The 18,303-nt window shown below is 39.3% G+C and overlaps 1 protein-coding gene across 5 annotated transcripts in view; it reads left to right on the top strand.

Annotated features, from left to right (window-relative positions):
* ptpn5 (protein tyrosine phosphatase non-receptor type 5) overlaps nt 1–18,303 on the top strand; it is a 68,120-nt gene that overhangs the window by 5,650 nt on the left and 44,167 nt on the right. For 2 of the 5 annotated variants that reach the window (XM_058382298.1, XM_058382297.1), the window contains exons 1-2: nt 1,963–3,350; nt 16,361–16,539. In XM_058382298.1, the coding sequence (XP_058238281.1) occupies nt 3,338–3,350; nt 16,361–16,539 (192 nt within the window). In that variant the 5' untranslated portion in view covers nt 1,963–3,337. Of the gene's footprint in view, nt 1–1,962; nt 3,351–16,360; nt 16,540–18,303 lie in introns of those variants that run through there. The other 3 variants (XR_009203844.1, XM_058382295.1, XM_058382296.1) reach the window with 3 other exon arrangements.

Here is an 18,303-nt window from a genome sequence, read left to right as displayed (position 1 = left end):
AGTATCCATATATAAGCATGACTGACAGTAAGAACCTGGAATTTGAAACACCTGTCAAGCCAGACGGGATCTCTTTTTCACTAGATTTAATTTCATACCGTCATGCAGGTGTGGGTCTAAAATGTTAAGACAGATTCCTTATCTAGGATTTTTGTTTGTTCCCCACACATGAGTTAGATCATTAGCCTATTATTCCCAAGTCATGTTTTTTTACAAGAACCCCTACCAATCCATTGGTTACAGCATTGCCCTAGATGTTGTCACCAACTTCCCTTGCTCCTAAGGCCACACAGTTACCTTTTCCATTATTGATAGGTTCACCAAAGGCAAGTATCTCATTTGCCTCCCAAAACTACCTGCATTGGACACAGCCAAAATCTTGTTTTGGGAAGTGTTCTGCCATGGTCTCCTAGAAAACATGTGAAAGCTCGTAGGGTACAGTTCGCTTCCAGAGAGAAACAGGCCTGACATAATTAAATGAATGTCAGTTTTTTCATTGGGATACCTCCCCCAAATCCAATGATCCAATGGAGGTTGAATAAATAAAATGGAAGTTTCCTCAAAACATATTTCCACAACAAGAAGTATGGCTGGAATCAGAATCTCCTTTGGAAGAAATATGCCTAAAATCCTCACACCAGTATGACCTGGGGTACCAACCTTCACTGATTCCTTAGTCCAGAGCATCTAATGTACCAGCAGATGATGACAGGATTAAGAGGAGACAACTGAGGTGGGAATGAGCATATGTTTGCCACCCATAATTGTGGCTGGCACCCACATCCACCCCTACACCAAAGACAAATGATCTGGCTGTCGACCAGAGACCTCAGGCTTAAGCCACCTTCATGAATGTTAAGTACGTGTTTCTTAGGTGCTTTCCAGTGTATCAGTAACATGACGTCACAATTCAGTTTTTGAGTTTTGCCTTGTTTTTTGTTTGTTTACATTGCCACTTGTCTTTGTTTTGATTCTTGGCCTGTCTTTTGTTGAACTCTAATGTTTTTTTTGTGTAAAACCACGCTAACCCATAGTTCAGAAATATGAAGGATATGAGACCTTATTGTCACATGTAGAGAGTAATTGTTACATACCAGTTTTTGTTTTGTTTTTTAATACATTTTGTAGGGACATTCTTGATATCACTGTGGTGCTCCAAATCATTTTATACCCCTCTCCTGATCAGTATCTTTCAACAAATGAAATCTTTTTGTAAGCTCTTTATGACCATGACTTTAGCAGTCAAAATCAGTAAGAGTTTAAGAAATTTTACAGAAACAGCTGCTTTTTATTTGGGGTTAATCAGAATCATTTTGTGTATGACAGCTGTATGGTTATATGTATATAATTACTTCTGAACATGAGAGTAAATGTGTGAGTAAATCCCCAATTCTAAAAAAAAAAATTGCACACACATACAACCACTATACAATCACAATTTTGAATTTACACATGAAGCATAACTAATTTAACCTTAACTTGATCGGCTTCAAATAATTTTTATTTGCTTGGATTACATTTACATTTACAGCATTTTGCAGACACACTTATCCAGAGCACCTTAGAAGTGCTTTTAATTTTCTCTCACCATTGTTTGCTACCTGAAGAAAAAAAGTAGACTCCTGCAATAGAGTTTTGTCTATATTACTAAAACTTTTTTTTTTTTTTTATATATATATATTTTTATGACCTGGATGAAGCTCTGATCAGATTTTTAGGCCAGATTTTTTTAGATTTTTGTTTGTAGTAAAACAGTATGCTGGAAGAAGGGGACTAAATAGTTTAGATCATTGTACTTAAAAAGGAGAATTATATAGGTTATACAAACAGATGATAGTGTTTTATTGTTAAAATTGACCACTAAGAATCTGTCAGATCAACTGAGTTTAGGATAGGCATGCACGACAGTAATTTAATCTACAGTAAGTGTTGCTAGTATTATTAAGAATTTTAAATCACTGTCAAGATATAAAGAAACTGCTGTATTAATGTAAGTAACATTTTCTCCCTTCATTGCATTTCAAAGAAGTGTCAACATATAAATAGCAGGTTAAGCTGATTTTGTTAGGATTGGATGTAAGACATTAATTCTGGACATTATGTATGGTGTAGTTATCAAGAGACAGCTTTTTGTGTAGGTCATCTTTTCTATGATAGTACTGAAAATACTGAAGAGCCTCCAGCTGCAGTATGAATAGATTATGTAAAATGCAATATTCATTAGTGTGATAATGAGAAAGACTGGGACAAAGGAGAAGTGGGGCCACAAGAGATATGAGGGAAATGATGAGTATTCAATGTTTTTTCTATTTTCTATCTCTCTCCACTGAAATAAAACACAACTGTCTTAACATCTGTTTCAGAAAACTGAGCATTACTAGGGTATGAAAGTTTAATCAGAATATTAATTAAATTGACTACATAATATTTGAATATAGAGGTTTTTTTTGTTCTTGTTTTTTCCTGTCATAGCTTATTGCTTAACCCATTTATGTTGTAATACACAAATGCTGCTATTTTAAAAACACATTATTTTTATTGAAAGACTAAATAGACAAGTCATTAGCTTGATGAAGTTTGTTTTCTTTCTGGAGAAAAGACAGAAAGACATTTTTTTTTGGTGCAAGGAAAGAAATCATTTAAATTGGATATTCTCATAGCCACAGTTAGTGTGGGCATGGTTAGCTAACTGTATTGGGTTAGGGTCAGCAATAGGGGGTTGACTTGATGTAGGTATTCACCATTCTCTTTCAATGCACACTGATAATGGACTTGTACCCATTAACATTTGGGCTAACATATTGTAAAAAAGGATGCTGTAAGTACTGTCAGCTATCCTGTGAAATCACTTTATAAGATAGCCAGAAACAAAAATAATAAACAGTGATTATTTTCAATTTATGGCTTTCAGGTGAATGAAGTCTAAGCTCTGGAAATGCTTATAATCCACTTGTTATCATCCTCATGTGTCTCCAATTGGAGGTTTTCTATCCGATTCATGTTTCTAAGAAATGCAGCATGGAACAATTCTGAATGTCCCACTTCACAGATATGTGTATATATTTCGTCCATTTTATTGTCCAGAGATTGCACATTTGCTGGAAAAATGACCGAGGGCTGGCCTTTCTCTGCTAACCATGTGGTGGAGCCTCTGCACGGCTCCTCCACGCCTGCCGTGTTCCCGCTTCACCTTTTTGTTTTTAGGAAAAGTCCCTGCTGGGCCTGGTGTTGCACCAACAAAGCGAAGTAGTTCTGGGAAGGAGTCCAGTGCACTAAGCTCTAACATGATGTACAAAAACAAAAACCTGACAATTCTGCAACGTCGCACACAGGGGGAATGCACATATTCGGTATGCTTATTAATGAAGCCTATTTTCTATGCTCATTAACCCTCCAGATCTGCTAAGAAAAAAAGTATTTATAAAATCTTGTCTGAACAAATGCATTTTTAGACTGGACTTTGTCTAATTCACGAACACTAATTGGAAGCCTGTTCCGTAATTGTGGGGATTTTTAAGAGAAAGCTCTGCCCCCTGCTGTAGTCTTTACTACTTGAGTTACTACCAAACAGCCCGCACCTTTGATCAAAGTAGGCATGGCAGATCATAAAAAAAAAAAAAAAGTTCACACACGTACTGTGACACTAGACCACTGTGCTTTACAGGTCAGAAGTAGCATTTTATAATTAGTGCAAAATTTGACTGGGAGCCAATGCAAGGTAGATAAAAGAGGAGTGATGAGTTCATATGTTCTGGTTCTAGTTAGGACTCTAGCTGCTGCATTCTGAACAAACTGGTGCTTGCTTACAGAGTTACTCTGTGATCAAAAACTACAAGTACGTCTGTCTTGTCAGAATTAAGCAGGAGGAAATAAGTAAGCATCCACTGTCTAATGGCCTTTACACAATCCTTAATTTTGTTAAGATGGTGCCTCCCTTCTTTTTTTTCCATAAATATATAACTGTGTCATCAGCATAACAGTGGAAGCTAATGCCATTTTTACAAATAATTGTACCAAGAGGTAGCATTTATAAGGAAAAAAGCAGTGGGCCTAAAACCGAACCTTGTGGAACATTGTATATATCATTACATGTAAACTAAAAAGTGTTTGTTTTATTTTAATTTTGATAATTGTGTCCTACAGCTCAAAAACAGCATATCTCAAAACATTAGAATATGTCATTTCCACGTTTTATGCAGTTTAAATACCACAAATCTCCCAGTCAGAACAGACCACTGCAATCATGGGGAAGACTGCTGACTTGACAGTTGTCTAGAAGACACTCATTGACACCCTTCATAAGGATGGTTAGCCACCAAAGTTCATTGGCTGTTCACAGAGAGCTGTATTGAAGCATATTCATGGAAAGTTGACTTGAAAAGCAAAGTAGGAAAATGTGCACAAGCAATAGGGATGACCATAGCCTTAAGAAGATTGTCAAGCAAAGCCAGTTCAAGAACATGGAGGAGCTTCACAAGGAGTGGACTGAGGCTGGAGTCAGTGCATCGAGAGCCACCACACACAGACGTGTCCAGGAAATGGGCTACAAGTGTCGCATTCCTAGTGTCAAGCCACTCCTGAACCAAAGACAACGTCAGAAGTGTCTTACCTGGGCTAAGGAGAAGAAGAGCTGGAGTCTGGAGAGAGGAGAGGAGAGACAAATCCAGGCTGCTTGAAGTCTAGTGTGAAATTTCCACAGTCAGAGTTGGGGTGCCATGTCATCTGCTGGTCCAAAGTCATTGCAGCCATCTACCAAGAGATTTTAGAGCACTTCATGCTTCCAACCGCTGACAAGCTTGATGGAGATGCTGATTTCTTTTTCCAGCAGGACTTGGTCACTGCCCTCATTGCCAAAACTACTTGGAACTGGTTTGCTGACTGTGGTATTACTGTGCTTGACTGGCTGGCCAACTCAGCTAACTTGAACCCTATAGAGGATCTATGGGGTAATGCCAAGAGACACTAGACCCTGCAATACAGATGAGCTAAAGGCCGCTATCAAAGCAACCTGGGCTTCCATTACACCTCAGCAGTGCTACAGGCTGATCGCCTCCATGCCACACCGCATTGACGCAGTAATTTGTGCAAAAGAGTCCCAACCTAATATTAAGTGCATACTTTACTCAAAAGTTTGACTTTTCTGTATTATAAATCATTCCTTTAAATATCTTATGAAATATTCAAATATTTTGAGATACTGGATTTTTGATTTTCATGAGTTGCACGCCATAATTATCTAAACTCATATTTTTTTTACATGCATCTGTACTGCTCTAACTATCACTAACCCTCTTTAGCACCTGGATGCTGCAATCTACTCTGTTAGAGAGCTAATTAAAATGCACTTATATGTAAAATTACTGCTAAAGAATTGCTAAACATCTTGCAGCTAATGCACTGGACAAGCTGAACATTTGCCAAACTTGATTACATACCCTTGGCTAATTTTAGACTGAATATTAAAAAGATCCACTGTGGGTTTCTTCCACTTGCTGTATTTAGACAGAAAACAAAAGCGTTCTCTGAAAAAAGATTAACTGTGTCAGCAGTGAAAAAAATTACAAATGAAAGCAGTGCAAAATAATTGCAGAGAAGGAAAAATAAATTAATTAAATGCTAACACAGGCTAGAAACTCACAGCAAATGATTTGAAAACAGGATCTACTGTATGTCACCTGCACTCAGGACTCTCAGGACTCTCTCAGGAATTTTGCAGTCCTTCCAGGCCTTCCAGCCAGCAAATTATTCAGCTGAAAGTGGAGTATCCCAGTTAGTGTTCATGATTATAAATTCTCAGAGAAGATGTTTCCCTTGAATGGTTACAGGCGCTATAAGAACAAGAGTGTAAAAAATGCTATTCATGGTTATAAAGATCTCTGTCCTTAAAGATCTCTCGTGAGTGGGATATATTAGGCAGCAAGTGAACATTTTGTCATCAGAGTTGATGTGTTAGAAGCAGGAAAATGGGCAACCGTAAGAATTTGAGCGAGTTTGAAGAAGGGCCAAATTGTGATGGCTAGACAACTGGATCAGAGCATCTCCAAAACTGCAGCTCTTGTGGGGTGTTCCCAGTCTGCAGTGGTTAGTATCTATCAAAAGTGGTCTAAGGAAGGAACAGTGGTGAACCGGCGACATGGTCATTGTCAGCCAAGGCTCACTGATGCACATGGGGAGCAAAGGCTGGCCCCTGTGATCCGATCCAACAGACGAGCTACTATTGCTAAAATTGCTAGTGCATCGCAGTCAGACCTGTCAGGGTGCCCATGGGTGTTGACCCCTGTGCAACACCAAAAGTGCCAACAATGGGCATGTGAGCATTATAACTGGACCACTGAGCAATGGAAGAAGGTGGCCTGGTCTGATTAATCATATTTTCTTTTACATCACGTGGATGGCCGGGTGCGTGTGTGTCGCTTACCTGGGGAACACATGGCACTAGGATGCACTATGGAGTGCACTATGGCAGTGTCATTCTTTGGGCAAGGTTCTGCGGGGAATCCTTGGGTTCTGCCATCCATGTGGATGTTACTTTGACACGTACCACCTACCTAAGCATTATTGCAAACTATGTACACTCTTTCATGGAAACGCTATTCCCTGATGGCTGTGGCCTCTTTCAGCAGGATAATGCACCATGCCACAAAGCAAAAATGGCTCAGGAATGGTTTGATGAGCACAACAACGAGTTTGAGGTGTTTACTTGGCCTCCAAATTCCCCAAATCTCAACCCAATCGAGCATCTGTGGGATGTGCTGGACAAACAAGTCCTATCCATGGAGGCCCCGCCTCGCAACTTACAGGATTAAAGGATCTTCTAACATATTGGTGCCAGGTACAACAGCACACCTTCAGGGATCTAGTGGATTCCATTCCCTACAGGTACTGTGAGACAAGTAGTAGCATGTCATAATCAGTGTAACCAGTGTAGTGTAAAAAGGATATGAGTGATGTATTCATATCACCTCATCTACATGTTTGAAGAGGCATGTAGTCAAGGGATTACTGGACTGTTTTAAGGTGTGTGTGTGTGTGTGTGTGTGTGTTACAAGAGAGTTTTATTCTTTCTACTCATTTTTCTTATAAGTGAAATTTAATCGCTAAATTATCTAGAGTGTGCCTAAACAATGACTCACTCACCTGATGAAGTTCTGTGGGGTCAGAGGGAGATCTAATCCTGCTTGCTAACTCTGGGAGACTATTTATAAACCTCTATACATTAGCAGATGTGAATGTACATTTGACACTGTAACATGGTAAAGTGCATGTATTTGACACATTTTGACATTTGAACAAGGTGACACATTTTAAATGAGATGTGGTGATAACTGGGATAACTTCAGACTGTGGAACTGTGACTATATTTACAATATTAAATTTGAATGTTAGTATATGATGAGTGGAATCTATTATGTTATGATTAACCACTACCCTAGATGGGCACAACTGCTGTTCTTACACGCTATCTGGAGCATCAAAATGAATATTAAAGTCTCCAACAATTAATGCTTTGAATAAAGGAGTAGCAAGGTTATGGCCCTGTAAATAATTAGCGTAATTGACTGGGTAGACTTATTTTTTGTGTGCATTACTGAATATAATGTTTTGTTAATTAGATTGTGGCCCTGATTTAAGCACAAAATGTTATGTTATAGCATAATCTCACTGCCTAACTTTTAAGAAAAAACTTTTTTTCTGGCAATAACACCTTGGATTTTTTTTTTTTAAATATATGAACGGTTTCTCTGATTCTTTATTTTAATGTTTTATGTTAACACTTGGTATACATATGGTTTTGGGAAAATAATGTCAAAACTTTTAAATATAGCATTTATTAGCACTAGGTTACCAATAAAGCTACTGGATCTGGTTCACATATGCCTCATATAAGCAGCTGTTTAAAGTGCAGAGCTGGGTCAGATTGATTACAGATCTTGTGAAAGGATTGGGCCAGATCAAGGCTAGAGTAGTTTTTCCAAGGTAACCATGTAGATAACAATATAACTGCATAAAAATAATCAATATCTTGATTTCTAGGTTTTAAAAAAAATAATACCAGCAGCAGTCAAATTATATATATAAATAATAAATATTCAATTGTTCATTTAGCATTGGCTATGTATCTAAAAACTTTAAATTAGCAGTGATTCCTAATTATAAAAACCTGACCTTGACCCCTGTCAGCTATCAAACTATACGTCAATGCCAAAGCTCCTAGTTACCTCCAAGATTCTAGAAAAGGTTGTAGCCTATATAAAAATAACATTCATGAAATCTATAAGTCAGGATATAGACCTTATTATTGCACAGAGACAGCACTGTTTAAAGTCATAAATGGTCTACTACTGGCTTCTGATCAGGGTTTTGTCTCCCTTGCTTGGGTTGTTACTATTCTCTTTGACATATTAGAAAATGTTGTAGTTAATGGAACAGGCCTATTCTGGCTCATGTCTTATTTGACTATTATCTGTTTATAGATGACTTCCAAAGACTTCTCTATGCATAATAAGGTTTGGTGTTCGATAAAATTCAGTTTACATCCACTGCATTTTTTTTATAAACGTTTCTTTAAGCTTTCTAACTACATATTTCTCGATTGCCTTTGAATTGTATCAGCAGCAGTAAATTACCTGTCTTCTATCATAGACATCTCGCTAAAATAAGTCACTGCACTATACATAAAACTAGTTCATGATTTTGTTACCTGTAGGTTGATTATTGCAGTGTCTTGTCTGGATGCCCCAGTATGTGGATGAACAAGCTGCAATACAATACAATATAGCTGCAAGCAGCAATGACGGGCCCTCGCACTATGGGCCATCACTACACGGTGCCATCGCCGCCCAGGCACAGTGAGCACAGTGGATACATGCATTAAAAGGGGAAATACCAAAAGGACAAGAGTGACAATTTGTGTGTACTGAAAGTGATCACAGCAGAGTCCACTGATGGCAAAACAAAAACTGACTTTCCTTCTAAACTATATAAGGACAAAAGGGACAGTTTGGGTGTAATGAAATAGATCATATATATATATATATATATATATATATATATATATATATACACTATATTGCCAAAAGTATTCGCTCACCTGCCGTGACTCGCATATGAATTTAAGTGACATCCCATTCCTAATCCATAGGGTTCAATATGACGTCGGTCCACCCTTTGCAGCTATAACAGCTTCAACTCTTCTGGGAAGGCTGTCCACAAGGTTTAGGAGTGTGTTTATGGGAATTTTTGACCATTCTTCCAGAAGCGCATTTGTGAGGTCACACACTGATGTTGGACGAGAAGGCCTGGCTCTCAGTCTCCACTCTAATTCATCCCAAAGGTGTTCTATCGGGTTGAGGTCAGGACTCTGTGCAGGCCAGTCAAGTTCATCCACACCAGACTCTGTCATCCATGTCTTTATGGACCTTGATTTGTGCACTGGTGCACAGTCATGTTGGAAGAGGAAGGGGCCAGCTCCAAACTGTTCCCACAAAGTTGGGAGCATGGAATTGTCCAAAATGTCTTGGTATGCTGAAGCATTCAGAGTTCCTTTCACTGGAACTAAGGGGCCAAGCCCAGCTCCTGAAAAACAACCCCACACCATAATCCCCCCTCCACCAAACTTTACACTTGGCACAATGCAGTCAGACAAGTACCGTTCTCCTGGCAACCGCCAAACCCAGACTCGTCCATCAGATTGCCAGATGGAGAAGCGCGATTCGTCACTCCAGAGAACGCGTCTCCACTGCTCTAGAGTCCAGTGGCGGCGTGCTTTACACCACTGCATCCGACGCTTTGCATTGCACTTGGTGATGTATGGCTTGGATGCAGCTGCTCGGCCGTGGAAACCCATTCCATGAAGCTCTCTGCGCACTGTTCTTGAGCTAATCTGAAGGCCACATGAAGTTTGGAGGTCTGTAGCGATTGACTCTGCAGAAAGTTGGCGACCTCTTCGCACTATGTGCCTCAGCATCCGCTGACCCTGCTCCGTCAGTTTACGTGGCCTACCACTTCGTGGCTGAGTTGCTGTCGTTCCCAAACACTTCCACGTTCTTATAATACAGCTGACAGTTGACTGTGGAATATTTAGGAGCGAGGAAATTTCACGACTGGATTTGTTGCACAGGTGGCATCCTATCACAGTTCCACGCTGGAATTCACTGAGCTCCTGAGAGCGACCCATTCTTTCACAAATGTTTGTAAAAACAGTCTGCATGCCTAGGTGCTTGATTTTATACACCTGTGGCCATGGAAGTGATTGGAACACCTGATTCTGATTATTTGGATGGGTGAGCGAATACTTTTGGCAATATAGTGTGTATATATATATATATATATATATATATATATATATATATATATATATATATATAGACAGAGAGAGAGAGAGGAGAGAGAGAGAGAGAGTCACCCAGAAAAATGTATATATTTATACAATGTATACACATTTCAGGATTTAAATATTGTATTACTAAATTTATTGCTGTACGTTATAGATTGATTTATATGATGATATTATGATAATATTATGATAATATTATTAATATTATACTAATATTATGTACATCATACTATTTTTCTTTTACTGAAGTGTATATACATTTTTTGGTTGACTCTGTATACATGAATTGTGAAAATGAAGCAATATTGTAAAAAAATTAAAATAACGGGATAAGAGCCTCTAGTGGACATAGTCTAGTACTGCAGGAGTCAGGTGAAAATGGACTAGTCAATGGACTGATAAATGTAAAAATATGTTGTGAGCCGTTTGAGCATCACAAAATCATGAAACTAAGCAGAATCACTCACAGCCATTCTATTTAAAAATTTTTGAAACATTAGGGCTTTCCACTGTTAAGATATAAGAACATTAATATTTTTCTATTATGTCCTCACAATAGCAACATCATTCACATTCACACTCAGTTTCACATCACCCATGCCCTGACATTATTCTGACTGATTTTCAACCGAATCAGGTGAAAGTAAGGGAAAACATTAGAGATTTCTAAAAGTGACACACTTCCTGCTGCCAGTAGGTGGCGCTATTACTGACACTGACAGTAGTCATGTCCATGTTTCTTCTCTTAACATAAATTTGAGGTTTGATGTACATCACACAATATACACCGAAGTTATTAGCCACTTCCTGTTTCCTTTTATTCAACATAAGTTTAAGGGCTCCTCACGGCTGAACCGTTTGAGATATCAAAAATCCCTTATAAACTTTAGATCCTCAATGTCTTCAGATCATATTGGACCCTGTTTGGACAAAATCATACAAATCCCTTAGGAGGAGTATATCAAATTCCATTGGGTGCGTTTTTCAAACATCCCAAAATAACTAAGCAGATCCCATGACAGGTGGATGAACGTCATTTAGCTCAATGAGAACTAAATGTATACCGGCTCTCATGCATATACGTCCAAGTGAATATGAGCTGTGCAGCTATATTTCTGACAAAGTTCCAGGGGGTGCTGTGACAGCCCTGTGCCACGCCTGGAGACCAGCCACACTGGCCTTTCTCATAAACATGTACACTCTCTATGGAAAATATTTTGGAACATTAGGCCTTTCCACTCGTAAGATATGAGAAGATTCATTTTCTTCTATTATGTTCTCATGTAAATCGTCACCATAGTAACACGATTCAAGGTATCAAAAATTCCTTCACAGTTTCACATCAGCCATGTCTTGTCATTATTCTGACTGATTTTGAACCAAATCAGGTGAAAGTAAGGGAGAAAATATTAGAGATTTCAAAAAGTGACACACTTCCTGCTGCTAGTTCAGTTCAATGAGATCTAAGTGTGTACCAAGTTGTACATGGATACGTGCAAGTGTGTATCAGGTATGCAGCAAGATGTTCCAGGGGCGCTGTAACAGGTGTGTGCCACGCCCAGGGCCGAGCCACAGTGACGTCCCAATGGCCGCAGATTCCAACCTGTCTGCTGATTTTCAAGAGTTTTTGAGCATGTTTAGGGGTCCAAAATGCCCCGAAAGGTTGATAAAAAAAATAAAAATAAATAAAACATAAATTCGAACGAAAACAATAGGACTTCCGCACCTACGGTGCAAGGCCTCTGGCCTTGCTCCTTTGGTGCTCGGGCCCTACATATATAAAATTCTAACGAAAATAATAGGGCTTCCGCACCTACGGTGCAAGGCCTCTGGCCTTGCTCCTTCAGTGCTCGGGCCCTAATTAGTTAGGGGCAGAGCTTTCTTTTACAGAGCACCAGAGTTATGAAACAGCATTCCAAATTTGTTTTCAATACTCAGACCCAGTCAAGTGTTTAAGTTTAGGCAGAAATCATATTTGTGTTGTAAAACCATTCGTTTATAGTTTTTTTTCTGAGGTAAAGGAGCAGATCTGGAGGGATCAGGGGTATAGAAAGTTTTGGTGAACTGGGTTGTTTGGATTCTCTCCCACAAATCAAAACAACAAGAGAAAAGAGGTCAGTCCTGGAATTGCAGCTTTTGCTCCATCACACTCATCACACTCTGCGGGTCTGTGTCTTGCAAGCTCAAACAGTGCATATAAATTTTGTGGGCAGAGTATTCTGTAAACATCACTTCAGTGCTAAGAAACCCAAATGGAAGGCTGACACATTAGTGTAACAAAAAACCAAGTGGAAAAGTCTATGTTTTTCTTGAGATATTGGAGTAAAGGGAATTTACTAATACTCCTTGGTTAATTCCAGTTTCAAGTAAAAGTGAGCAACAACTAACTGCTTGAGCAGTTAATCATTGGGAGTCATCAAATATACATCAAATTTACATACTGAAGTCCATTGTAGTCCACACAAAAAACAGACCGACACCAAGACCCGATTACTTCCATGTCCACCTTAGCCTTGAGTTTATCCCAAACCACTCGTTTGTGTACAGGTAACCAGTATATGCAGCTACAACCAATCTAGGGGGAGTGTCAATGTGCTGTTGCGTGAGGTCCATGCAACTGGGCAGGGGAGAAATAAAACACATCAGAATATTCCTCTTATACCCTGGCAATGTGTGTTGTCTGGAAAGGTGAGAGGCGGTCTTCTGAGGAGACCGAGGTGCAATTGGATGCACTTTATTTATTTACCCCCAATCCCAGTTCCCAGAGTCACAGGAACTGTCACTCTCCATGGTTTATTTAAAGTGCCTTGCATCTATCCTTTTGCCTAGCTTCATAGTCGATTTCTCTGACTTGTCATGTGAGCTCAACAGGTCCTTGTCACTTTGTGAGTAATATGGTAAAATGAGTACCTTGTCTCATAGTGCAAATTCCCATAGCTGAGTACCCCTCTTATACAGACAGGACTGTCAGTCTTGGACCATGACATAAATTCTCCTGTGTTAGGTGACTTAAGGTGTGCAGTTTTGTTTTTGGGTCTAGAATGTACTGAATTTCATTTTTCTGATGGAAGGCCCTTCCTCACAATTTTCTCTAAAAATGTTTAAGTTGCCTAGGGGAATCCCACAGAGAAAATCACATAAAGGTTTGTGGAACCTCTTGTATATTTCTATTCTTGACCATTTGTGTAAGTTCAGTCAACTTATACCAGTTCTGTGCGTCATCATGAACAACTTACAATCATATTACATCATATTTTTAAGCATTTAAGTGAATTTGTCCAAGATGGTGGCACACAGGATTGCAGCAGCTACTTGAGCTCCTGGTTCAGCCACCATTTTTTGTTATTTTTGTAGTGTGAATGTAAGTGAATGTGAATGTAAGCATGTGTGAAAGACTGTTAGCTATACTCCATTTGAACTCTGGGAACTCAACAGCAGGACAGATATGAATCTTCCATCTTATCTGAAATCGGAACTAGGCAGGATGCAGCTACTGAGCATCCAGCAAAGGCAAGCTGAAGCAGTCATGCTCTAACCATGCCAGCCTGACAGTCATTACACCTGGGTTTTACCAGCATATCTCAATAGCGACCAGGGGAGAAAACACACTTGACCACATGTGCAAAAATAGATGCAGAGTTTATAGAGCAGTCCCCTGCCCCCATCTCAGACTTTCTGATCATATCACATTTTTCCAGTTCCTTCCTACTACCATGCTCTGAAAACAATGAAACCAACACAAAAGACAATCACTGTATGGCCCAATGACACTGTCTCTGTGCTACAGGAATGCTTTGCTTACTGGCAGGTCTTAATATATGCAGTAACAAACGATGGAGAGTTGGATAAGTATGGACATCATCTGTCACCAGCTACATCAGCAAGTGTGTGAATGATGTTACATATACTAGAACAATCACTGTCCACCCTAATCAGAAACTCTGGTTGACTGCTGAGATCAGAGCTCTTCTGAGAGCCCAGGACTCTGTGTTCAGGTGATGCAGATGCACTAATAGCTGCAAGGAGGAATCTGACTGCAGGCATACAATGAGCCAAATCCGAATATGCATTAAAAATACAAGTATTTTCTGCACCAATGACCCCCAAAGCATGTGAAAGGCATCAAGACAATCACAGATTACAACAACAGAGATACTAAAAGCCATAGAGACGCGTCTATTCATGATACTCTAAACAATTTTTATGCTTGCTTTGATGTGCAATAACATACACAACAGACATTTCATGTGCAATAAATCAATAACTTCCAGACTACAGACCCAGCATGTTCAATAACTTAAAGTACACTGTTTTATCCACTGATTGTACTGTTTACTAATTACATTTTTCTGTTGTTCTTTACTATTACTAGTCTTTCTAACTATTTTACAGTTATAGTTTTATATTTATAGTTTTTTTCAAAGTTGTATATTTTTCGGCTGCTATCACTGGGACCTCAGTATTCACTTTCATTCCCTTTCATGTTCTGGAATGAGAATAAACCTTCCTTGATCCTTGATTCTTGTTTAGAATCTTTGGAAAAACACTGAAGAGTGCTGCTGTGAGCTAAGATACTGCAGAGATGCTTAGCTTCTGGATATCATGTTATGTAGTCCACTAAAACTAACACAAAGCCACACCCTGTTGTAGTCCATTTTAATGGCTCAACGAATTCCATATCAATTCACCAGTTGACATTTGTGACATGCTGCACATCATTTTTGAACAGTGTCATTTTTGAACTGCCTGCCCAGTAAAAACAATCCATTAGACAGTTTAGGGTTTTATCCAGCCGCAAATGTCCAGCCATAGGATTATTAGCCACATGGAATAGAGGTTCCTTACAGCATTTTCGTATCAGTAACTGGGTCATTGCTTATTTAATTTAAATGTTCTGTGTCACTAGATATAACTTGTACATAATAACTAAAAATATGGCTGAGATAACAGAATTAGGCTGAATTTGCTGACCATCAATTGGTCTTGTCAGAAGGGGAAGGGGAAGCAGTTGAGATGAATCCCCAGCAAGGGTGGAAGAAATTCTGCTTCTGTGCACATTCCACATCATGTTTAGCTACTGCAGCTTCTGCATTTACAGTAATTTCTCATACTAATGTTTAAAACTCTGGCTAATTTGTCCCAGGAATGGGTGGATTGTTTCATGCTTGGACTTCCCACTGCATCCACTGCATATGCTTTTGCCTCTGAAATTTACTAATGACTGGCGCTTGTAGGTACTCCTGAACATCCTTATGGACAGGAGACTGCTGATGTGTTACACAGCAGTAGCTTCTGGAGTGTCTGTCAGCTCTTGGCCGGCTTTCTACTTATCTGCCCTTTCAACCCATCCCCTCCAGTTTAACTCTTCTGCTTAGCTGATGCTCAAGCACATGCTGCCTCCTTTTGAGTATGTAGTACATTTATAGAAGGGCATTATTTATAGTCTCACTATCCTGTGTCACCCAGATGAGCATCGGTTTGATTTTAAGTCAGGTTCCTTTCAAGGTTTCTTTCTCATGTCACCTCAGGATGTTTTTTCCACCATCAACTCTGGCTTTGTGACATTATCCACTGTTAAAGGCATTGCACAAATTCTGATGCTGAAATAAAAGGAAATATCATTAAGAGCTAATGCACAAACAATGGGAACAGCCAATACAACAATTTAGAATATCATGAAAAAGATAAAGCACTGCTATACTGAAATCACTGAATGTGCTAGGTAAGGGAATCAACAGAAGTTGATGACAGAAACATTGTGTGAATAGTAAAGTGACATTACCGAGAACTTCCATATGGCATGTGTGAAGGTATCACACATCTGTCTGTTTTTCATGTCTGTTTTCCAGCCTTGCCATTGCCAAGTGTTTTGGATTGTCTGCACTTCCTAATAAACTGCGTAATAAATCTGCACTTGCATCTTCCCTAACTCTCATACATTCCTGCTATACTGTGAGCCATAAAGAAGAATGCATTCTCTGTACATATGTTTAGCTTCTATAACTGACTATATATTTCTTACAGGAAATTGGATGAGGTGCAGCATGGCAGAGCTTCCTGATGAACAAGACATGCTAACAGAAGAAGAGATTGAAGGCTCACTTACACCCAGCCCTCTGCCAACATCTTTGTGGAGGAGAATGTGGAGAGCAAGCATTACAGCTGTAGCATATCTACTTCTATATATACTATCTCAAGTTACAGTGAGTCTGCAAACATTTTATACAAATCTTAGACATTTTAGAACTTTTTTTGTCTGATATTTATGATTTAAAGACCAGCCCTACTAGCATTTTGAAATATCTTGAAATCTACTAATGACTCAAGTAGGAAAGTCTATCCATTATTTTAAAAATAAAATTTATTTTTGTTTTATTTAGTTTTATTTTGTCCTCGCTCACAGCTGCCTTATATACTTACATAAAAAAATATATATAAAAGTAGGAAAAAGGCTTTATGCAGTGTTGTTTAGGAAAGTTAGATGGTTACCTAAAATTTTAGGAAATAACTAAAGGTGTCTTAAATATTTCTTAAAAATTTATATTTTCCAAAAGAAAATTAGTACACCATTTGGATTCATTGTGAGACACAATGCTAGAACAGAGACTTGGATGATGCAGAGTTTTAGCATCCAGAGAAGAAGATGCAGGTTTTTTCATCAAGTTTAGCATGATGTTTCTTAATATAAACAGAAAAATCCAAAACGATCACAGCATCATAAACAGGCACAGGTCAAACAAGATATAAAAATGTGGGCAGAGCAATGTTTAAAAACAAAAAACAAGTGAAAAACAGCCTGGCTGTTGGTAAACCAACCCACAACCTTGAGGTGAACTAGGGTCCCTGATCATTCACATTATTCTCAGGGATACCAAAATAATGGAACATGTGATTGGAAAATAGCTTGGTTGTGGCAGAGTCAGAGGGTAGATTGTAGAGCGGAATGAGGTGTTGGAACTTGGAAAACCAGTCTAGGACTACTAGAATTGTAGTGTAGCATGAATTGGGCTGGTCTGTCTAATTCTAGGGATATGTGGGATCAGTTATATCGGTGTGTGGGCAACAGCACAGGTTTTGGCAGCTGAAGTAGCATATTTGAGCATATAGTGCAAGGGGTCAAGGCTCTGTGGACATCATGGGTGCTCTGAACCCCTTGATGGCCCATGCAACAAAGGCATGAGCCCGGTGATCACCTAGGTTCTTAGGGAGCTTTGGACAATGAGCTGTTATGGGGCAGGTAGTGGGTACCAGACATCATGGGACATGGGCTGTAATTTGATCTAACCACCACTGAATGGGTCTCATGATGAAGTAGTAACCCTAACCCTAACCCTAGGCAGGGTTAACTCCTCTTTCTTAGATTGGGACTTGTCTGAGTATACAAAGGTCATCTGCTTTGGTGTTTTTTAGAGGCTGACTAGTAGTATAGGGTCAAGGTGAACCTCAGGGAGAATAGAGACCAGCAGGCTTGTCTGGGGTTCAGATGCTTGATGGCACAAAGGTACAAAGGTTCTTATGGTTAGTGAAAATGACAAGCAGATGTTACACTCACTCCAACCATTGTCTGACCTTCTCCAGTGCCAGCTTAAACACCAGCAGCCAGCTAACAGTTGCCTGGATTATAGATGCATTGAGCTGTTGACTGCTTCTGAAGAACATGGGAGTGAACACATGGGGCTGAACATACCCAGGAAGAAAATGGTGCATTGGTGAAATTCACCCTCTTCTCTTACCATGTAGAGCTGGTGCTATAAGAGCATCTGACGGACTTGGTGCACATGGTTAATGTGGGGCTCATACAAGGGAGAATAATCCAGTATGTTGTCAATTTAAAACACTTTGAACAATGTCTTCCAGCATGTCCTTCAGATGAAACCCTGGAATACTGTGTGTGTGTGTGTGTGTGTGCTAGAGTGCCTATACTGCATGATGCAGTATTCATAGTGCCCAGTAGATTTTCTAAATTC

The sequence above is a fragment of the Hemibagrus wyckioides genome, linkage group LG27, assembly GCF_019097595.1.
Source record: "Hemibagrus wyckioides isolate EC202008001 linkage group LG27, SWU_Hwy_1.0, whole genome shotgun sequence".
Classification (NCBI taxonomy): Eukaryota; Metazoa; Chordata; class Actinopteri; order Siluriformes; family Bagridae; genus Hemibagrus; species Hemibagrus wyckioides.
This window is presented reverse-complemented; position numbering and strand designations above follow the sequence as displayed.